General features: G+C 42.6%; 2 protein-coding genes across 8 annotated transcripts in view; one reads left to right on the forward strand and one right to left on the reverse strand.

Annotated features, from left to right (window-relative positions):
- nags (N-acetylglutamate synthase) overlaps positions 1-4,116 on the reverse strand; it is a 7,242-nt gene extending 3,126 nt beyond the window's left edge. The window contains exons 1-5 of the mRNA XM_080904286.1: positions 3,591-4,116; positions 2,828-3,108; positions 972-1,185; positions 690-870; positions 485-524 (exon numbers count right to left, since the gene is read on the reverse strand). Of these exons, the coding sequence (XP_080760412.1) occupies positions 485-524; positions 690-870; positions 972-1,185; positions 2,828-3,108; positions 3,591-3,965 (1,091 nt within the window). The 5' untranslated portion in view covers positions 3,966-4,116. The remainder of the gene's footprint in view (positions 1-484; positions 525-689; positions 871-971; positions 1,186-2,827; positions 3,109-3,590) is intronic.
- Positions 4,086-21,952, forward strand: LOC308410719 (uncharacterized protein). Of its 7 annotated transcripts, none has more exons than XM_080904280.1 (4): positions 4,093-4,229; positions 8,587-8,681; positions 8,919-9,852; positions 19,908-21,952. In XM_080904280.1, the coding sequence occupies exon 4, from the start codon at positions 20,044-20,046 to the stop codon at positions 21,898-21,900; it is 1,857 nt and encodes a 618-aa protein (XP_080760406.1). In that variant the 5' UTR covers positions 4,093-4,229; positions 8,587-8,681; positions 8,919-9,852; positions 19,908-20,043; the 3' UTR covers positions 21,901-21,952. The 7 variants fall into 7 exon arrangements, 6 of the variants coding, with proteins under 6 accessions (XP_080760411.1, XP_080760406.1, XP_080760407.1 ...); XM_080904281.1 differs by having other exon boundaries at positions 8,587-8,619; XM_080904283.1 differs by having other exon boundaries at positions 8,587-8,619; positions 9,688-9,852.
- The last annotated feature ends 1,782 nt before the right edge of the window (positions 21,953-23,734 follow it).

Below are 23,734 nucleotides of genomic sequence, written 5' to 3' on the forward strand. Positions count from 1 at the left end.
AAAGAAAGGTGGCTATATTGGTCGCTGATTTGTTTTTGTTTTGTTTTTGAATGTCAGAAATGTATATTTGTGAATGTGGAGATGTTATATTGGTTTCACTGGTAAAAATAAATAATTGAAATGGGTATATATTTGTTTTTTGTTAAGTTGCCTAATAATTATGCACAGTAATAGTCACCTGCACACACAGATATCCCCCTAAAATAGCTAAAACTGAAAACAAACTAGAAACTACTTCCAAAAACATTCAGCTTTGATATTAATGAGGTTTTTGGGTTCATTGAGAACATGGTTGTTGTTCAATAATAAAATTATTCCTCAAAAATACAACTTGCCTAATAATTCTGCACTCCCTGTATAGCAGTGTATTCTTTTTTATGCTGGTACATGTGTGGAGGTAAAAGTAATGTCTTGTTTGGGGTTAATGTTGGATTATGACCTGGTTTGAATTCATACTGGCGGAGTTTGTGTAATATCTACTGACCGGTGTATGGGGTCTCCATTTTTAAAAAGCGTTCCAGACCCTGAGAAACAGAACAGACAAAAAAACTTATGTTAAAATCTTTTGAGGTGGTCGCCAAAACAACCTTCACACACATACAAATATGGTGCCTCTCAAAACAGGTGTGTCTCCATACATGGCTGCATGTGTACATGTGGCACCCACAGAAGTCAGTCGGTTGTCTCACCTCTGTGGCTGAACAGTTCGGTCAGCAACGTGTCTGCCGATGTGATCACAGCAGAGGACTCAGCTGGCAACTGATTGAGAAGTCTGGCTATGGCGGTCGCTCTTTGGCGTTCTGGTGCGCTTAACCAAGTCGCAGTGGACAGGCGAGGTAAGTCAGCAGGCAGCGACACTGTACCTAGCACCTGCACCAAGATAGAAAGCATATAAATGATTTATATAAATATAAATGATTAAAAAATTAAGATAATAATAGCAGAGTCAGCGTGGGAGCCAGATGTTGTGCCTTTTGTTCTTGGCTTCGCAGGCCCCCGAAGTTGTTCAGGAACATGACTTTGTGTGGATGCAGGGTTCGGGATATTGCCGCCGTCACCTCTGTCGGGTCCAACATTACCGAGCAACCTTGCGCGTCCCTGCCTACCGGACAAACCAGTGGGATTGCCCCACAGTTCAGACTCCACTGGAGAAGGTTGGTATCCATAGCAATGGATGGAGGCGCACTGCAAGGAGAGGGAAACGATATAATTGACGCGAGACATAATACTGTAATACTCCACAACTTTATTAATGCAAAAAAACCCCACACACATCAATGTATTTTAATTTAAACAAGCCACACAAAATTTAAAAAGTGGTTATACACACACATTAATGAAATATTATGTTGAAGCACAGTATTCCACGAGGCTCCTGCCTACAGTAGCCGTATGCTCTGACAATCCATTAAGCGGTGCGGGGTCGTAGGTTAGCAAAGTTGTGCTAAAAGATTTTTGTACAGATTGCTGATGTCAATGTCGATTTTTCAGAAAATCAAAGGATTTTAAGAGTGCCTCATTTTCCAAAAAACACGGAATTAACGATGGCCCGCTAGCATGCTCTACCAAAAATTGTGCTTTGTTGTGTATCTGATGAACGAAAGCCAAACCAGTTCCACACCAGTGAAGTTGCAGCATTTTTACAAACCAATTCTGGTTCATCCGTTTCACTCAACGATCCGCTTTCACCCGTCTCATTCTCCGTCGCCGCCGTGCTTTTCCGCCATGTGCGTAAGAAAACAAAGGCACTGGGCATGCGCGTTTTACCCATATTCTATCGTGATATTTCATTTTCTTATCATTGCCCATCATTATACTGGTATTACCGTGAACGGTATGATATGGCCCAGCCTTACTAAGAACTGTCTAAACCAGGGTGTGAAACATAAGGCCCAAAGGGAAAATGTGAAAGAGGACATTGCCTTATGACTTTATACTGTGTTCTCACCGCTTTTACAGTTTTTCTCTATTGATGAAGACCTCCCCCACTGCCATTCACTCACCCACACTAATCATTAAAAGCATACTTGTATTTAAAATATATTTATAATGAGAACCTTTAAAAATCACATTTTAAAATAACCGTTAGCCAAATGGCTGGTCTCTGGGAGTTTAAGTGATTAATCATTAGGAAACTGATGGTTAAATAACAAGGTAAAAGTGCAACTGGTTGTAGAGTACAGTTGCACGATGGGTCGATCGTGGCTCAAGAGTTAGGAGTTCGCCTTGTAATCGGAAGGTTGCCGGTTCGAGCCCCGGCTCCAACAGTCTCGGTCATTGTGTCCTTGGGCAAGACACTTCACCCGTTGCCTACTGGTGGTGGTCAGAGGGCCCGGTGGCGCCAGTGTCCGGCAGCCTCGCCTCTGTCAGTGCGCCCCAGGGTGGCTGTGGCTACAATGTAGCTGCCATCACCAGTGTGTGAATGTGTGTGTGAATGGGTGGATGACTGGATATGTAAAGCGCTTTGGGGTCCTTAGGGACTAGTAAAGCGCTATATAAATACAGGCCATTTACCATTTACAGGCACCCTGTACATAGTGTTGCAGGTACAAAAACCGTAGCCTGGACTAAATCACAGTATTTGACACCTTAAGAATAAGAGCTGGCTAATTAATAACTATAGCAGATATAATGATTTATTATTTCCATTAAATAATTGATAAAACAGGTGCATAGATTAATTGCATAAACAGTAATTATAGCCAATGACTTACAGATAATTTACCTACTTCATTGATATCTGAACAGTAAAATAAATACTGAAGTTAAATTCACAATTTATAAGCAAGAGTTCCCTTAGATTGAACTGGTATCTCTCAGTTCTCACCTGCTTCCCTGCGGTGCTTCATGCAGAAGTAGGAGTGACTCTGCAGAGAAGAATGGCAGGACGCTGGCAGTGTGCTGCTGCAGCGCCTCAGTCAGCTGCTGGCACCGATTCACTAGTCCTTTCATGCACTCAGACCCAAACATTGCTTTGGCAAGCCCTGTCTCCAGGTGATCTGACCAGCCCATAACCACCACAGGCTTCATATCCATCCGCTGCAGGAAGGACAGGCCAAAAGCCAGGCTCTGAACCATCTCCCTGCTGTCAAACACTGATCTGTCCACCTGGTGCAAAATGAAAAACACGGTGTTTGAGTATTAGAGTCTAGAATTTAATCCAGTTGGCTGACACGGGATCTGCTTCAGTCTAATAAGAATAGGTTTTTTACAGAGCTATCAGTTTTTTGTTGATTATTTAAGTACATGCTTATATTTTTGGCTGTATTTATTCATTTTTTGTTTAGGTAGTGTACTAGAATTTTTTTTTTTTTTAAAAACCACCTGATTTCTGTTTTTTCTTTGAGAAAGAAAGTTCATGAAACTGTGTATACTGTAGTGTATACTGAGTATGGACTAACTGCCAGGTAAGAACTATGCAGGTACAAACTCTATGTATTTGTCTTCAGTTTATTTAATTTGATAATTATCTTTAATTTAATCACGTATCATTGGTGATTTCTTTCCTCGTTATGGAGTTCATGTCCACAAACATGAAACCTATTCTAATATCTTTGTTTGTTTTTGTCTTTTGGTGAGTAAAACTTTACCTCCAGAACAGCAAAGGCGGGAGAATGAGCCGAAGTCGCTTTCTGGAACTGGGTCAACCAGTACCGAGCCTCCCGGGGATCTCCACCAACTTCACTGAGGAAAGCTTTCACGTCCCGGTAAATCAGATTCAGGTTGGTCTTCGCGTGTCGTCCACCGGTGGAGAAATACCCCAGGTGCTCCTGCTGGGCCAGCGCCGCGGGGTTTCCTTCGGTACCGGCCGCGTTGCAGCTCGCCATGCGGTGCTGCCGGCTCAGCATTTTCCGCTGACGCTGGCTGGAGCTCCGCGTCAGGACCGGGGAGGACGGACCCGATAGGTACTTTCTTGCTATTACCATGGCCCGGCATCCATGAGAACCCCTGTTCACTTTCGACATGTTGACAGTCGTAATTTGACGGTGGCGGTAACGGCTGGAGCTGAGCGGCACCGGAAGCTCAGCCAAATTTCACTCACCGCGCTGTGGTTGCTGAGTCGACACTTCTCAGATTGCATCAGACCCCAACACGCGGTGGAGTTGCTGGGATGCTTTCCACTGACATTTATCCGCTGTGGGTCATGAAAGGTTCACTGTCACAGAGTTCAGCTGGTCCGCTGGCTATTCCATACAGCCAGAAATCGGTGTAATTGTGTGAGATTAAAGGTACAGTAATCCTCGTTATGTCCTCCCACCGTCATACTCCTTTCCTCCTCTGGGGTCAAAAATGATTTCAGGACAAGTACAGACATTCTTTCCTTAGTAGAAGTACAGATTCCTGACTTTTAAAAAAATACTTAAGTTAAAGTTCAAGCACTGAAATGCACTTAGAGTGAGAAAGTAAAATTTGCTCTTTAACCCTTGTATGGTGTTCGGGTCTGTGAGACCCGTTTTCAGTTTTTCTCAAAAGAAAAATTAAACAATGAATTATTTTTTTCAATCTGAAATTCATTGGCTTTGGCTTATTTTCTGTGAAGAACATAAATCCGAACTAATTTTCAATGACCTCATACTGTACCTCCCCCCACGCATTTACATTACATACAAGGTGTTCGGGTCCACTGGACCCAGGTCTAATAAAAGTGTTGAAAGTGTAGGTCCTGTGTTCCCACACTCTGTCTTCCTCCTTTCTGGTGCTGCTGATAGTGTTTTCTTCCCCTCCTGCTCGTGCACAAAGTTGCAACATTGTTGAAAATTCAACTATCAACACCGTCTGCTCTTACATCCCACACATTTTACCCTCTTTCTTGAGGGATCCAAATTTTATTTTCTCATACCCTGTCCCACCTGCAAATTAGGGGCATAATACTATAAATAAGACTTTGCCAGTGTGGTTCTTTATCACAACTGATCAAGATGGCAAAAGATTATCTGCTGCGAGGGCCATCCAATTGATTTTGGAAGAGAGGGGCTTCGGATGATGATGTTGACAAAGAGGTTTCAGAATATTTCACATTTCTGAAAATTCTGAGTCTGACAGTAACTTTGAAGAAGAGGATGAGGTTGAGCATCATTTAGTAACAAAACGAAGACGAGCACCCCATCTGCTGCCAGCTCCAGGACCAGAACAAGCCCACCAGACAGCAAGTGAAGAAATATGGATGTCAATAACTGGTGAAATTGAATGGTCTTCTTGCCAAGAAATGAGCCACCCTGCAGAGCTGTTACTGTGATAAGCCAGGGCCAACACGGCTGACAGTTACTCATGTGCAGGACATCAAGTCTTCATTTTAGCTTTTCATCCCAGATTCCATCCAGAAAATTATTCTGGATTGCAGTAATCTAGAAGGACAGTGTGTTTTTGGAGAGAGGTGGAAGGAGATGGACCAAATTCATCTAAGAACCCCAAAGGCCTACTTTGGGGTTCTTATCCTTGCAGGAGTTTTGAGGTCCAAAGGGGAATCCACAGAATCCCTGTGGGATGCAGAAACCGGCACGAACCTTTCCGTGCATCAGTGTCTCTGGAAAACTTCCACAAAATTTCCAGGATTATCTGTTTTGATAACCGAGACGACAGACCAGCTCGGCGGCAGAGAGACAAGCTAGCTGCCATCAGGACAGTGTGGGATTTAAGTGTGTGCACCACCTCCCCCTGTTTTACATCCCTGGGCCTAATGTCACCATTGATGAGCAGCTGATCCCATTTAGTTGTGAAACATATTGCTTCACGTGTAAATGTGTTGTCTTTCCACTCACTCCACTTGATTACAACTGATTTATTTTTTTATAACATTTTATAAAAAACAAAAAAAAACAAAAAAAAAAACGAGAAGCACATTCATTCATAAATGTGATCTAACAAAGGTAAAGGGAAAAAATAACCATGTTTGCTGTTCATATGGCTTGTAATTGGGATGAAGTAAACATCTGTTGAGTAATTTAACATAAAATTGTTTGATAGTGTTAATTTGGAAAGCCAAAACTCTAGCGGGTCCACCAGACCCATGAACACTGGCTGAGTAACAAAAATATGAACACCACACAAGGGTTAAAGGACATTTAGAATAGAATAGAATGCCTTTATTGTCACTATACAGTTGTACAATGAGATACAGAGCATCTCCTACTCAGTGTAAACATGCTGGGGGGGTACAGTTCTGCAGCGCTATGTACATATGGACAGTATTTACATAGGGAAAACATATATATATATAAAATGTACAATATACAAGCCGTAAGTAATATGTAATAAATAGTGTTATGTATATACAGTTGAGTTGTTGCACATAGAATTGGTATTGCACAGTGGTGGTCCATAGAGGAATTGGGAAGTGGGGGGCTGTGTTATCTGTGCATGTGTGAGTTCAGGGTGGTTATCGCTTTGGGGAAGAAACTGTTTTTGAGTCTGTCGGTTTTTGTGTTGATGCACCTGTAGCGCTTCCCTGAGGGAAGCAGGCTGAACATGTTGAAGCCAGGGTGGGAGCTGTCCTTGATAATGTTTGCTGCTCTGCTGAGGCAGCAGGAGGAATAAATGTCCATCAGGGAGGGGAGAGGGCAGCCGATGAACTTTTGTGCTGTCTTGACCACACTCTGAAGCCTCGCTCTATCTGCTTTGGTGCAGCTGCCGTACCATACCGTGATGCAGTTAGCAGGCTCTCAATGGACGAGCGGTAGAAGGTCAGCAGCAGGTTGGAGTTCAGCTTGTACTTCCTGAGGACTCTCAGGAAGTGCAGCCGCTGTTGGGCCTTCTTGATGACCGCTGAGATGTTTCCTGTCCAGGAGATGTCAGCAGAGATGAGGACACCAAGGAACCGGAAAGTGTGGACCCTCTCCACACACTCCCCGTTGATGTAGAGGGGGGCCAAGTCGGTGCTGTGTCTCCTGAAGTCAACAATGAGCTCTTTGGTTTTCTTAGTGTTCAGTGCCAGGTTGTTTTCTGAACACCATGCTGCCAGCTTCAGGACTTCCTCTCTGTACTCTGCCTCGTCTCCCTTCGAGATGAGTCCGACTACCGTGGTGTCATCAGCAAACTTGATGATGAGAGTGTTGTTGTGGGTCGAACTGCAGTCATGGGTGTAGAGAGAATACAAGAGGGGGCTCAGCACACAGCCCTGTGGGGAGCCGGTGCTCAGTGTGCGAGTGGAGGAGAGATGAGGGCCGAGTCTTACAGTCTGGGGCCAGTTTGTGAGGAAATCCTTTATCCAGGCACATGTGAGAGGAGGGAGGCCAAGAGTGACCAGTTTGGTGATGAGGATGTCCGGGATGATTGTATTAAAGGCTGAGCTGTAGTCCACAAAGAGCATTCGGACGTAGCTTTGCCGCTGCTCTAGGTGACTCAGCACAGCGTGGAGGGCTGTGGCGATGGCGTCTTCGCCATTTATACCAGCTCTTCATGCAAATGTAACTGAATCGTGTGTTATATTAACATAATACAGTTTGGAGTGTGTGTGTGAATGGGTGGATGACTGGATATGTAAAGCGCTTTGGGGTCCTTAGGGACTAGTAAAGCGCTATATAAATACAGGCCATTTACCATAATACAAAAATATTAGTAGTGAATGAGAAAACAAATGTTATTCTTATCGAAATTCTAATTCTAATGAATTTACTCAGCTTGAATCTGAACTATTTTCAGTTGCCTACATTGTAGAGGGTAAATCCAGCTCCAGGTGGGGGAATCCTAAGATCCTTTGTAGCAGTTCACCAGTATACTGTTTACTCTCTTTATACGAGACCTATACATCTGGTATAAAGGTGGAATTCAGTGCTAGCTCGATGGTGAAGTACTGCCATCACAACTTCTAAACACCTGCACAACTTCCCTTTAACTGAAGAGCTATTAATGACCAGCCTGTTTTGAAAATGTAAGGAGTACAAAGTACTGATGCTTGTATAAAAATGGAAAGAGAAAAAGTAAAACCTTGTCAGAAAAATAAATACTCAATGAAGAATACCTGAGAATCCTACTAAAGAACAGTAATGAATTATTTATGCATTGTTATGTCCCACCTTTGGACATCAACAATTATTTTGTCGCGTTTTTCCGTGAAGTCAAGCTAAATATCAAAGGGATTCCATTGGTAAAGGTTTATGGTTTAAAGACTGCATGAAAAACAGCAGTCTCAGCTAGCTTTGCACAAAATAGCTGGTAGAAAGGTCCTCCAAAGAGCTGCAAAGAGTACATTTCATTTTTAGTACAACTTTTACTGTAGTATTTTTCAAAACTAGTATCTGTACATGTCTGTACTTTTGCCACCTCTGGAATTCAGTAAAATATATGCAGATGGTACATTGAGTTATCATGGCTGATTTGCAGCCCCAAGACAGTATAAATGTGAAATTTGCTGAGTGAATCTAACTAATATTATCAACTTACATTTAAATTGATGTCTGCTACCTTGATGTAACCTCACTTTGACTACATAGCCTGCTCTGCACCAGTCCATGGTGCATTATGCACTACTGTACACTTCACCACAATACTGCAAACTAACCTGTGCTAAACTGTCTTCATTTTGGTCGACAGGACATTTCAACATGTCAGAAAACATAACATATACTATATGTTCTATATCATCCACAGATCCAGCCTATTCCAGATACCATAGGGTAAGAGGTAGGACACCCTGGACAGGCACCAATCTCACACAAGGCTAATTAGAACAATACATATAAAATGTAACTTGCAGTTTTTGTCACCTACCAAAATATCACTGACTAAGCAATCCTTAATTGTCTTCCTAAGATACTGAGACTCCGTACAATGCACTAATCTGCCCATCATGTGTCGTAATTACCCATTAATTGAAAGTAAATGGAGTCGTTCTTATACAGCTCTTCTACTCTACTTAAGTACTCAAAGTGCTTTATGTAACATGTGTTATTCACCCAGGTTTTTCTGTCTAACATTTACAGTTCAGTGGATGCATCAGAGAACCATTTGAGGTTCAGTATCTTGCCCAAAAACACTTTGGCACGCAGACTGGAGCAGCCAGGGATCAAACCACTAAGCTTCTGATTAGTAAATGGCCTCCTATACCTACTGAGCTACAGCCATCCTACTGTCTGGACTATCAGATTGTTATGGCGCTATTTAACCTCTAGCCATGTTGTATCTTAACCAACAATGTAGCATGTGCAATAGATTCTAGACATGCTTGCCTTGTTACAGTACAACAATAATGACTCTCGCTCTATGTTTTTCCACTTTTAATGGCTTAGTCTTTTCAAACTATTTCAGCCTGAAATATAAATATCAAAAATTAATTATAGTTTTTTGCTTTTAACACCTTAAAGAAGAAGGACTCCAGCTGAGGTGGTGCAGAGGCCAGTTCTTCTCTCTCTGTCTGAGCAAGTCACACTGCCCTCACAATTGCTGGTTGGAGGGGCTTGCAGCTGATTTGGATACGTTTTTGACCTGTAAACCATCCAAAATGAGCATGCCTACATAAGCCTGCAGTTCCTCTGTGTCCACATAAGCCGCTGAACGTGGTGCAGGTTTGTCATGGCCACAATTTGCTCCAGGATTTGGGGTCCTGGAATCAAACCTGTGGCAGCTGGGATGTAGCAGAGCAAATTTTTTTTCTCTTTAGGTCACGAGCAGTTGTCTAAGCATTTCACTGCATATCGTACTGTGTATGACTGTGTACGTGACAAATAAAAAAATGTGAATTTGAATTTGCAGTCTTTGCGACCAAAATATGGTAATCCCCATGGAAAAGTCCATCCTGTCACTGGAGTTGCACCAGCTGGTCTGTTTCTTCCTCTGAGGCGGACATGGAGGAAGCCTCAGAGTCCACAGAGGAGGATTAGGCACCATCTTCACACTCATAGTGCACAATCATCAAAGGTGAAGATTACACACATGTACACCCATGTGCACACACTCACACACCATTATTCTACACTAATGGTTTCAGTTTCAGTTTTATTTGTCATATGCAAGTTAGCACAGGGTCAACATTGCAATGAAATGTGTTTGACGAGCAGCAGTCACTCAGCAGCATGATACAGTAGAAGAAAATATAATAAAAGAAAAGAAAATAGTAAAGAAAATAGAAAAATAGTAAGGAGCAAAATATTAGAGAGACATGGTAAAAGAGAAAAGATGACTAAATATATATATATCTATAAATATAAATATATGTACACTAGTGATTAAATAAGAAAATCTTGAAAAGAAATATGACGGGAGGGCAGATGGGATATTGCACAGGAATGAGCAGCAGAAAATTACAATATTGCACTTTTAAATATAAATATCAATGACAATAAAGTGGAGTGACCAGTGCAGATTAAACAGAGTACTTGTGAAGCTGCAGGGTAGCTTCTGAGTGCTGTGTTGTGTGTGTTTAAGTGTTGTGGTTGAGGTGTCGTATGGCTTGGTGGTAAAAACTGTTTTTGAGTCTTGTAGTCTGAGCAGACAGGCTCCTGTAACGTCTGCCAGATGGTAACAAGGAGAAGAGCTGATGTGCTGGGTGGCTGTGGTCCTTGATGATGCTGTGTGCTTTACGGAGGCATCGCTGGAGATAAATGTCCTGAATGGCAGGAAGCCTCGTGCCAGTGATGTGCTCTGCTGCCTTCACCACCCTCTGTAGTGATTTACGGCTGCTGGCAGAGCAGCTTCTGTACCAAACTGTGATGCAGCTCGTCAGCAAGCTCTCGATTGCACACCTGTAAAAATTTGAGGTGATGTTGGAGTTCATGCCAAACTTCCTCAGCCTCCTCAGGAAGTAAAGCCACTGGCGAGCTTTCCTGATAGCAGCGTCTGTGTGAAGGGTCCAGGAGAAGTCCTCAGTGATGTTGATTCCAAGGAACTTGAAGCTGCTGACCCTTTCGACCTTGACACCGTTGATATGGATGGTCTGGTGTTCTCTGACTGGTCGTTTCCGGTAGTCCACTATCATCTCTCTAGTTTTGCTGATGTTGAGAGTCAGGTTATTTTCCAGGCACCGCTCGTACAGCGCCATCACCTCCTCTCTATAGGCCGTCTCATCATTGCCTGTGATGAGGCCTATGATGGTTGTGTCATCCGCAAACTTGATGATGATGTTGGACTCGTGTTTAGCAACACAGTCGTGTGTGAACAGGGAATATAGGAGGGGGCTAAGCACACAACCCTGTGGCGTACCTGTGTTCAGGATGAGTGATGAGGAGGTGTGCTTACCAACTCTCACCACCTGGGGCCTGTTTGTGAGGAAGTTTAGAATCCATCTGCAGATCGGTGTTCCCAGCCCAAGGTCGACGAGCTTCATGGCAAGTTTTGAGGGGATGATGGTGTTAAATGCCGAGCTGTAGTCGATGAAGAGCATCCTTGCATATGCATTCCCTTTCTCCAGGTGAGTGAGGGTGGTGTGCGTTGCCAGGGCGATGGCATCCTCTGTGGCTCTGTTTGTCCGATAGGCAAACTGAAGAGGGTCCAGTGTGTCAGGGAGGGAGGAGCAGATGTGACCTTTGACCAGCCGCTCCAGGCACTTCATGATGTCAGTGCAACAGGATGGTAGTCATTCAGACAGGAGACCACTGATTTTTTGGGAACAGGAATGTTGGTGGATGCTTTGAAGGACGTGGGGACCACTGACTGCCTCAGGGAGAGGTTGAAGATGTTGGTGAACACCTCTGCCAGCTGGTCGGCACACACTCTGAGTAGCCGGCCTGGGATGCCGTCCGGTCCTGGAGCTTTGTGAGGATTGACCTTTTTAAAAGTCCATCTCACAGCTTCTGTTTTCAGAGTTAGAGTTGCAGCCTCACTGTCCTCCTGAGGGTAGAGGATCTGCTCTCTGTTGTCTGCGTCAAAACGAGCATAGAAGTTGTTGAGCTCATCTGCAAGAGATGCAGCGGGCTGAACACTGCCTGTGTTGACCTTCTTGTAGTCAGTGATGCAGTGCAGTCCATTCCACAGTCGCCTGGTGTCAAAGCTGTGGTAGCTGGACTCCATTTTGTCCCTGTAGTCCTTTCTGGCCTTTTTTATGGACTTTCGGAGGTCGTACCTGGCTGCTTTATATGCATCAGCGTCCCCGGAGTTAAAGGCAGAGGTCCGCACTTTTAGCTTGGCGCGAACGTCTTTATTTACCCAGTGTTTCTGATTTGGATATATGCGGACAGTGGTTTTTGTGATGGTATCATCCATGCACTTTCCAATATATCCAATGACAGAGTCTGTGAGTTCATTGATGTTGCCATCAGCTGCATCCACAAATATCTGCCAGTCAGTTGTGTCAAAGCAGTCCTGCAGGACCTCCTCAGCCTCACTGTCCCGTTTGTAAATAACCCTGGAAGCTGGTTTTTCCTGTTTCAGTCTTTGTCTGTATGCAGGCAGCAGCAGTATGGAACAATGGTCTGCCTTACCAAAAGCTGGGTGGGGGAGGTGTTTGTAGCACTCTTTGAATGGAGTGTAACAGTGGTCCAGTGTTTGATCACCTCTTGTGGGGAAGGAGATGTGCTGATAGTATTTGGGGAGAACCTTCTTCATGTTGGCTCTGTTGAAGTCTCCCAGCACAATAAAGGCAGCTTATGGATTTTTGTTCTCAAGTCCAGTAATGATGTCATACAGTTCGTCCATAGCTTTAGCTTTATCAGCATGTGGGGGAATGTAAACAGCTGAAAGGAGAACTGAGCTGATCTCCCTCGGGAGGTAAAAAGGCCTGACTTTAATGGTCAGCAGCTCGAGGCTCTGAGAGCAGTAAGTTTTTAAGATACACACATCTCTAGCCCACAACGAGTTAACCATAAGGCACACCCCTCCTCCCCTTTTCTTGCCTGAGTCCTTCGTTCGGTCTCCCCGGTAAACAGTGAATCCATCCGGCATGATGGCGCAGTTGGGGACGCTGGGCTCCAGCCATGTCTCTGTGAAGGCCAGAACACAGCAGTTCTTGATGTCTTGTTGGTGTTTAATCCGTGCACGCAGCTCGTCAAGTTTGTTGTCCAGAGACTGGAGATTCGCGAGCAGGATGCTGGGCAGAGGTGGCTTGCTGTTTCTCTGTCGCGTTCGGCACAAAACTCCGGCGCGTTTCCCCCTCTTTGTTTTCCCTCGACGTCGTGCGAGTAAACAAAGGATCCCAGGCAGCAGAGCGTCCACGGAGTCGAAACCCGCTGTAAAGTCCGAACTGGCTGACGAACGTAGCTCCAGAAGCGTTTGTCTGTCATACCGAGTGTATGATCGCGCTGTGCGCACAGAAATCGAAAGCAGTACAAAATAAATAATAACATTTTTGCTGAGATGACTGGGAGCTCTTGTCGGTGCAGCCATCTTACGCCGCAACTGGAAGTACCTAATGGCAGCACACACTTGCCATTTTATTTCAGTAGCACCCTTGCAAAAAACAGAAAAAGTTTGAAATTTTGCTGCATGCTTTGAATGGTAGAAAGTAGCGCCTCCTGGTGGACAAATATAAAAATAAAGATTTTTTTCCCAATTATTTACACAGTTACTTGTACTTCAGACACAATGACTGCAACATGTAACTGATGCACCATCCCCTGAACCAATTCTGCTAAACCACAAGGGCAATTCCTGCTGTACACTCAAATAGCAGTTTTAAAACGCGCTTTTGTCAAAACACTGCACACAAGCCTCTGCAATTGGCAGAATTTTCATGAAGAAAACCTCTTGTTTTCGCAAGAAACACTCTCATTCAAAGTTGTAAAGTCAGTTGCCCTATTTTGCATGCTAACTCATCACATTGCTAAACACCTTTCACACATAATTGCAATTAAGAAATCAGAGCTTTATAAAAGGGCAACAGGTTAGCTCTTCTGTTTTGGAGCAATGGACGGCAATGTTGGAAAAAGAGGCAGAGCCAGAGGAGTGAGAGTAAGAGGAGGAGGATGGGGAGGATGAAGATGACGAAGACCAAAGAAAGTAATCTCTGAGGAGAGATACATACACAGTAGTGTTTTGTAACCCAACTCTTTAGCAACAGTGTGGTTGATGTCTTTGAGTACTATGAGCAGGAGCTACAGCATCCACCAGTATCCAGTTTAGTTCTTGTGCTCAAATGATGTGGTATGTGATGTCCTAAACAGCCACAACCTATCTAGAAAGGCTATAAAGCAACCATAATGCCTGCAAGTAAACTCCATATGAGGCTGTATAAAAAGAAGCAGTCACTTTTTTGTGGCCCTGAGTACAAGAAAAAGAGTTACATGTGCCTATCTATAGTTTCATTGCTTGCTACAGAAGTTTTATAGGCATCTATTAAGACCTGCCCCTGTGTCACTTTATTCTGAACGACAAACTCAGTCAGGGCTGCTTCCAGATGTTCTTCTCTGCAAGCACAGCAGAGGAAGGTTATAAAGTATGACAATTTCAAGGGACCTGTAGCCATTTCCTATTAAGGCAGCTCACATCTGCCATGGTTGTTGGGTCTGGTATGAAAGTTTTGCATTCACAGTTATATTTTTAAGTTTGGGTTTCTGTTCAGGTTTCATTTTCTCCAGTTTATCCAGGTCGCAGGGGCAGCATTGTTTTCTGGTCATACTGGTGACAATTTAAACTGAAAACTTCCAACATGAATTACTCACTACATGAAACTTGTCACTGATTTTCAGTTCAGTTCATGTGTAATTTGTCTTACCGCTGCCTTTTTGCTCTGTTTCCTTTCCTTAAGAATGAGTTCCCCCTACCATCGCAAACATTTCGGAGAGGTTTTTGTGAACAGTTCATGGATTAGGGTTAGGGTTTTGCTTGATATGTTTTTCTTAAGGAAATAACTTTCAAATACTGGTCGTCTACTCTAGATATTTTTATGAAAATATTCAAATTTTGCCTGGCATGTCAAGTCTCTGCATGGTTTGGACCTGTGTTTTTGCACTTGCTGTGTAAAAACATGGGTCTAATATCATTGTCACTCAGTTTTAGCTTTTACTTTCACTTGCTGGTTAGTTTCTGGCACAGAAACCCTGGAAGGACCACTGCACAGAGGATAGAAAAGAGGATAGCAACCAAATTTATATCATATATAATTTTTTTATTATTATTTTACTAGTTTTTGAACACAGCACATATTTGTGGTTGCTTTGCTTTGGTTTGATATCATTTAAAGTACTTCTGTTTGTGTTTTGTGTCTCTTAATAGACCTTTGTTGGCTTTAAAAGATTAGAATAGAATAGAATAGAATAGAATAGAATAGAATAGTCCTTTAATTTTCCCATAAAGTGAAATTTGGTTGTAACAACAGCAAGAAAAACACATATAAAAAAACTGTACACAGGACACAGAACAGAAACAGAAACAAATGTTTATCTATTTACATCATGGACGATAGTTACCAAAAACAGAGTACTGTACAGTAATTAAAATTAAATTAAATTAAATACAGATAATAGCCACAGTAGGAGTTTGCAAAGGTCCTACTAACTTTTGCATCCTCAGTTCTGACTCTGCTATTCCTGAGATGCCTTCACTGCCCCCACAAACCATAATAGTACAAAGACCTGCCAAAGTCATACTGACGACTGGGATAAATGACTTTGCCAGCACTTCCAACTCTTTTCCAAGTGTTTGTGGCTTAAAAATGTGCTGACTCTTCTTAGTTTTAGTTTACACATTTTATGCACTTCAGCGCGGCTGCTAAATGTGTTTAAAACTCTTCCTGGTTTTCATTCTTTGATGAACGATGACATCATTCTTCTGTCTCTGTTTCTTCCCTATCTCTGTCTGTCATCAGGCTAGAAGACTACATCTGCCCTGGTTGCCTTCAGGCATTAACACACGCTGCGCACACAAGCACAGTGTGGGCAGTGCAGAGGTGCACGTACTGTATAATCTTCAGGAAGTGATTAGGGGGTGTGAGATCAAAGGTTTTGTATGAGGGGAAAACATTCCTTCCTTTGTCCCCCCTCAGGGTGAAGGATGGACAGTTTCCTCATGTGTAACTCTTCTAGTTCTTCTACACAACGGACACCAAAACATCTTTTTAAAAAGGTCCGGATTTAAACATTGTTTTTAAAATGTGCTTGTTTTTGTTAAAAAATGTTGCTTGGAAACATTTTTTTTAACAGATAACATAATTTGATAGGGAACAGTCATTAAATTGCTACAAATAAACATTGTTGTTATAATATAGTGTCTTTGTAGCAGTTGGAAAGGGTAAAAAAGGAAATAAATATGTGTATTACAAGACTGTATTCAAGTATTAATATACTTGTATTTTAAGTGGGCAGTTCTGCCTCCTTCATGCTTCCCTTATAACAATTCATAGGAACATTGTGTGACTGAATGCAGCTTATATGCAGTATTACATTTTCTTACTTTTTTAGAGTATAGACGTTGTACTGAATAGTTGAAATTTGTAAATAAAAAAACTATAAAATGCCATAAAATACAGTTATATTAAATGCTAAATATCAGACTTTTATATTTCCCTTTATATCTTTCTTTTTATTTTAAAATCTTCTATAATATGGGGACTATCCATATCCCTACATATTTCTACATTGCAGCTAAGTATGTTTCGTATGACTATATGACCGTTTATGCTGATGAGACACTAATGTGTTTTTCATTATTCCCACTGTTTTTTGGTATAAGAATCAAAACACACTGAATTCCACTGATCTATTACATAGTGGATTAGCCTCTACCAAATTCAGCTCAATTCAATTCAGTTTTATTTATATAGCCCCAAAGAACAACAGTTGCCTCAAGGCGCAAATATCATCAGATTCTTCACTGGGATTAAATGAAGATCACAGTGAAGAACTTGCTTTAAACCTTAAACAAGAGGAGCTGTAGCAGAAGTTGAACTTACAGGATTGCATTTTACTATTTGCAGTACCACGTCCATGATTTTAAGTGAAAAAAATGCATCATACAGCAAAGATCGACGTACATATTAAAAGGTTTTTTTTGATAACGGTTAACGTGGTACAGTATTTTCTTGGAGCTAGAAACAGCTTAAATTACTAAAGCTATAAGTTAAAGACAATTAACTGAAACTGGGTCATATACTCAAAAACTAATGGAGTCCAGTACTAGTTATGCCCAACTCATCAAACATGCTGATACTGAACAAAATGAATCTGCTTCATCAAAACAATGTGCATCTGAATTGAACTGTCCTTACTGGTAGTTGTCTTTTCTCAATGTAACTACTGGAATGAACAGTAGAGGGCAGTAGACACCAGCGCTGTAGTATGTGTATGTACTACACATGCTATGGAGACACTGATGACCACAATTCCTTTTTGGGCAGAAATCAATATTCCATCATTTAGAGACTTGATGTGTAAAAATTAAGTCTGAGCAAATAGTGCTTATGGTTAGAACTAAGTAAAATCTATAAAATTAATGTGTGTGTGTGTGTGTGTGTGTGTGTGTGTGTGTGTGTGTGTGTGTGTGTAATTTTTTGTTCATATGTACTTCTGTTATTGTCATGGGGACATAGGGGAGCCACTTTTCAGTGTTAATATGGAGACTAAGGTTTAAAGTTTGAGGTTGTGTGAAGTAAAGTTACTTTAAAAGGAATGCAAATCAATGTAACACCCTGAATCCAGTGGCAGAAAAACTGTGGCTGGTTATAGAATAGAATAGAATAGAATAGAATAGACACAAAGTTGTGGGCATTTAAGGCATTTTTATCTGGTTCTCACATCTCTGCCCTTACTCTGAGGAGCACTTTGAAGTTTGGGGTTTAGGTTATAATTAGGTCTAGATGAGGGCAAGTGTGGAACTCTCAGTCTATTCATCATTGTTCATACAGCTGAGTGTTTTCACTAAGAATCTTGAAATCATTAAAATCTTTTCATAAAACTACAAAACTGTAATGTGTTTTTTTTTCTGCGCTAAAATAAAATTGTTTTGCTTTTGAAGAATTGTAAAATGACAAACGTTTGGTTCTGTCAGCAATTTAAAGCTCACAGAGCTCAAATCGCTCAGCAGGGATGTAGCCAAGGCTTGCTCAATCAAACAAATGTGCCAAATAAATATACTTCAACTCCTGGTGGAAGATTACTATTTAGTATTTTGTAGGTAGCTGGATCCTCCATTGTGGATACAGAATATTTGAAGAGTTTCTACAGTATGATAATATGTTAGAAATATGTCAGTAGATCTTTCAATTTATTAAGTGTTTATTACAGAAAATAACCTGAGTGGTTTGGTTCATTTCGATGCAAAAATGCCAACTTTTTTTGCTCCAACTTAATAAATCTGAGTTTTTATGGATAGCTGTTTGTGAGCCGTTGGCTGAAAACAGAACAAGCACTGTGATGATGTCTCTGTGAACTCTTATTTTATAGTTTTTTTTAAAGCCAGACGAGCCTATAATAAAGAAAATAATAACAACTGGTTAATAAACTGCCAATAAACTAATCCTCATGTGATCATAACTAGTTTCACTTGATTAGCAGTGGAGAACTTGTGCACCACTTTTAAGGTTATGTGCATGTAGGGTTTTTTTTAGGTACATAAAACAGTCCCTCATTAATAAATGATTAATAAATAGGACCCCATCATTTGTAATGTCCCTTTGAGTTTGTGATCAATATTTTTAATGTCAAATAACTTTCATATTCCTTCAGCTCTTCCTCTAGATTAGCAATTGTGTTTTTATTGCCATAGAAAAACCTTTATATAGTAATATAAATATATAATCTGTTAAAATATGAACTGAACGAACTAATTGTTGTAAAGATGAAAAATCTGATTTTCTGATTTCTTTGTCATTTATGCATTAAGTTTTTTTTTGACAAACTAACACCTTAATTATATTCCCATTTCACCTCCACCCCTCTTTTGGATTTTCATAAACTTTATGATTGACTGTAGAAAAACGGAATAATCTGTCACAAACAATGACGTCTTCATCATTTCTGATTAACTGATATTTGCGACATTAGCTCTATATTGCTATCAATATTTAAAACTACCTGTAAATGAAAATTAGAAAAGTGAGGAAGAGACTGGCGAAACACCCTTCAACCATGCTTCAACCATGCTATGCTTCAACTTGCTGTGACCATGAAACAGGATTGGTTTTAAACTGTAGTATCATAATATCCTAGTAAGGACGTATAAATATGTGCTAATAAGAAATGTTAGGGAAATTTGTGTGTATGTTGTGTGTCTTAAAGAGAAGAATAATTGGCCAACATATCAACTGGCCAATTGATATGTTGGCCAATTGATTTAACCAATATTTGATTAAATCATCAAATATTGGTCGAACACCGGTCTTAAAAATTCTACATCAGGACTGTTTGTGGGGATGTTTTGTTCATAAAGGTTTATGTAAAGACTTCCCACGTAAAACTCATGTAAAGGACTGCTAGCAAAACCACCTGAAATACTGGTAGTCACCAACAAGTTCACCATTTCTTTGGCTTAAACTCCCCCCCTGCTTCTGTTATTTTGACTTGGCAGATTGGTTGAAACACTGTGATATATTGTTGATGATTTGATGATAATTGGGGGATCAGCATACAGGGAAAAAACACAAACTCCAGGAGGCGAATGCTGGAACTTGGGTAAAAGTTAACTAAACAATGTTCTGCATTTTTGTTACTTCCCAAAATAGCAGCTAAGGGAGTCAATAGATTGCTATTAACAGCTTAGTTGAGTGACTTTTAAGTCTCATTATTGCTTCATTGGCACCAAGGTTGTTTAAACTGGTCCTTGGGAGTTGTACTTAAGCTCTCCTCTTAATAGTTCATGTCCAAACAAGTTTGACCCTTTGACTTGATGTGCATGCATGCAGAGTATTCAGACTGAGACTGACTCAATTAAACATTCATCCCACTGTGAGAGAACCTCTGTGGAGGAAAATAGATTAATCCTAGAATATAACCTAAAAAGATCCAAAATACACTAGATGGAAAAATGCATTGGGCCACCTAGACATTACACCTACAGGAGTTTGTTGGCATCCCAGTCTGAATTGGTCCCCTCTCTTGCATATGTTCCAGGTGGATTCTTCTATGATGGCCTTCTATAAGATTCTGTGGGAATCTGCCCATTCATCCAGGAGATTGTGAGTGACATTGATGCTGGCCAGGAGGGACTGACACCAATCTTTGTCTTAGCTCACATCAAGGGTATTTGATGGGTTTAAGTCAGAGCTCTGAGCTGGCCAATCAACATTATTCTATACCAAAGTGGAAGAACTTGACTGGCTGGCTCCAGAGCGTATATCGACCATCTCTTCCTTCTGTAATTATTGGAAACGTAAGATCTTTGCCCAATAAGATGGATGAGCTCACGTCGCTAACCTGGTCACAGAGGGAGTACCGGCAATGTAGCATCATGATGCTAACGGAGTCGTGGCTAACATCGCTAACTCCGGACACAAGCGTGACACTACCGGGATTCCAGCTGCTGCGAGCGGACAGGACCAGAGACAGCGGTAAGAGGAAAGGAGGGGGACTGGCAGTTTTTGTGAACGACAGATGGTGTAACCCTGGGCACATCACTGTAAAAGAGCAACTCTGCAGCAGAGACATTGAGCTGTTAGCCGTTAGCATGCGTCCGTACTACCTGCCCCGGGAGTTCTCGCATGTTATCGCGATAACAGCGTATGTCCCCCCCTCGGCCAACGCGGATGCAGCCTGTGACTCTCTCCACTCTGTGGTCAGCAGACTGCAAACACAATCACCGAGAGCCCTTCTCATAATATCAGGGGACTTCAATCATGCCTCACTGGACTCCACACTGCCCACCTTCACCCAGTATGTGACCTGCCCAACCAGAGTCAATAAAACACTGGACTTACTGTATGCCAATGCAGAAGAGGCATACAGTTCATCACCTCTCCCTCCCCTGGGCAGATCTGATCACAACCTGGTGCACCTTGTCCCTGTGTATGAGCCCTTAGTGCGCAGGGAGCCACCAGCCACCCGCACAGTACAGAGATGGTCAGAGGAGAGCGAGGAGGCTCTTAAGGACTGTTTTGAGTCGACTGTGTGGGAGGTGATTTGTGATGACCACGGAGAGGACATCGACAGCCTTACTACATGCATTACTGACTATATAAACTTCTGTGTGGATAACACTGTACCTACCAGGACTGTACGGTGTTTCTCCAACAACAAACCTTGGATTACCCCAGAAATTAAAACCGTCCTCAAGCAGAAGAGGAGGGCCTTCAAATCCAGAGACAAAGAGGAGTTGAAAAGGGTGCAGAGAGAGCTGAGGGGACTGATAAGGAATGGGAAGGAGAGCTACAGGCAGAAGATGGAGAACCAGCTTCAGCAAAACAACGTTGGTGAAGTCTGGAGAGGCCTCAGAACCATCTCGGGCCACAAACAGCAGAACTCTCTGCCTGGGAGGGATGTGAGATGGGCAAATGAACTGAATCATTTCTTCAACAGATTTGACTCAGCCATGAGGCAGTCTGCAACATCGGCTGCAGACTCACCCACCCCCACTGCTGCTGTTCCACCTCAGACACTTCACACCTCCTCTATTCACCCTGCTCACTCCCCCCCACCCCCAACAACAGCATCCAATACACACTCAACACAAGGCTCCAGCCTGTCTCTCTCAACCACCCAGGTTAGGAGGGAACTGAGGAGGATTAATGGCAAGAAGGCAGCGGGTCCAGATGGCATCAGCTCGAGGGTCGTCAGGTCCTGCGCGGACCAACTGTGTGGGGTGATGGAGCACCTCTTCAACCTGAGCCTGAGGTTGGGAAGAGTCCCACAGCTCTGGAAAACCTCCTGTGTTGTACCAGTGCCAAAGACTTCACGCCCCAAGGACCTCAACAGCTACAGGCCGGTGGCTCTGACATCCCACCTGATGAAGACCCTGGAGCGGTTGGTCCTGGCTCAGCTTCGGCGCCTAATAAGCTCATCACTGGACCCACTTCAGTTTGCCTACCAGCCTGGCATTGGAGCGGATGATGCCGTCATTCACCTCCTACATCGTTCCCTCGCTCACCTGGAGACCGCTGGAGCACTGTGAGAATCATGTTCTTTGATTTCTCCAGTGCCTTCAACACCATTCTTCCCTCGGTTCTAAAGGACAAGCTGGTGAACTCTGGAGTGGACCATCACCTCACTACCTGGATCCTGGACTACCTCACCGACCGACCACAGTATGTGAGGACTCAGGGCTGTGTGTCGGACAGGGTCGTCTGCAGTACGGGGGCCCCACAGGGAACGGTTCTGGCTCCGTTCCTCTTCACCATCTACACTGCAGACTTCTCCCACAATTCCACCCAGTGCTTCCTGCAGAAGTTCTCTGATGACTCTGCAATAGTCGGCCTCATCACTGATGGGGACGACAAGGAGTACAGAGGTCTGACCCAAGACTTTGTGGACTGGTGCCAGCTGAACTACCTCCAGATCAACGCCAGTAAAACCAAGGAACTGGTGGTAGACTTCCGCAGGCACAAGCATTCTCCACTGCAACCACTGAACATCCAAGGTATGGACATTGAGGCTGTGGACAGCTACAGGTACCTTGGTGTTCATCTGAACAATAGACTGGACTGGACTCATAACTCAGACGCCCTCTACAGGAAAGGGCAGAGCAGGCTGTACCTGCTGCGGAGACTCAGGTCGTTTGGAGTGGAGGGCCCACTCCTGAAGACCTTCTATGACTCTGTTGTGGCTTCTGCTATCTTTTATGGCGTGGTCTGCTGGGGTGGCAGCATCTCTGCTGGGGACAGGAAGAGACTGAACAGGGTGATCCGAAGGGCCAGCTCTGTTCTAGGATGCCCTCTGGACCCAGTGGAGGTGGTGAGTGACAGGAGAACGGCGGCTAAGCTGTCATCCCTGTTGGACAACATCTCCCACCCCATGCAGCAGACTGTGACAGCACTGAGCAGCTCCTTCAGTGGGAGAGTGCGGCACCCACGGTGTGGGACGGAGAGATTTCGCAGGTCTTTCCTCCCCACTGCTGTCAGACTCCACAACAAAGACTTTAACTGATCAAGCACACACATCCATACATATGCAATAATACTAAGTGCAATAATCCTTTCTGTCATCGTTGTATTTTTACTCAGTTGTATATAGCATTTGTATTTGTATTCTATTTTTATCTTATTGTATATTTATTTTATTTTATTCTATTCTACTGTATATAGTATTTTATTTTATTCTATTCTGTACAGTTGTGTACTGTATTTATTCTTATTGTATTCTAATTTTTGCCTCATAACTTTTGCACTGTCCACTTCCTGCTGTGACAAAACAAATTTCCCACGTGTGGGACTAATAAAGGTTATCTTATCTTATCTTATCTTATAAAGTGCTTTGTGCACGGGAGAACAGTCATGCTGGAACAGGAAAAGGCCTTCCCCAAACTGTTCCATAAAAGTTGGAAGCGTGGAATTATCTCAAGTGTCTTGGTAAGCTGAAGCATTACAGTTTCCCTTCACTGAAACTTGAAACCAATTAATCAGGCCAACTCCAAAAAAACAACTTCAGTGGCATTGTTTTAATTAAGTGATTAAGAGGTATGGCCCAGTACTTTTGCCCATACACCATATTTGCATCACCTTTTCTATCTGTAACACACTGATCCAGAAAACAAGGTTTTTCTGAACCTTTGTACAACCCTACACGTTTCACTGCAACAATCCTCCAGTTACTGTAGGTAAAGATCTCCTGTTTGTGCAAGCACACAGAAACACTAATTTACCCCAAAAGCCTGCGGTTGTAGTAATGAAGACCAAACCTGTCTGTCTCTGCCCACCTGCATGCTTACCCTGCTTGTTTCTTACCTGTCTGCCTGACTGCACATGTGTCTGTCTGTTTGTGTGGGCAGTCATTTAATCACAGAGTGCAAG

The sequence above is a fragment of the Rhamphochromis sp. 'chilingali' genome, assembly GCF_963969265.1.
Source record: "Rhamphochromis sp. 'chilingali' genome assembly, chromosome: 15".
Taxonomy (NCBI): Eukaryota; Metazoa; Chordata; class Actinopteri; order Cichliformes; family Cichlidae; genus Rhamphochromis; species Rhamphochromis sp. 'chilingali'.

Bases quoted from the DNA above. Each gene is read 5' to 3' on its own strand.
- LOC308410719 (XM_080904285.1), top strand. From the start codon at position 20,044: ATGGGTTTAAGTCAGAGCTCTGAGCTGGCCAATCAACATTATTCTATA.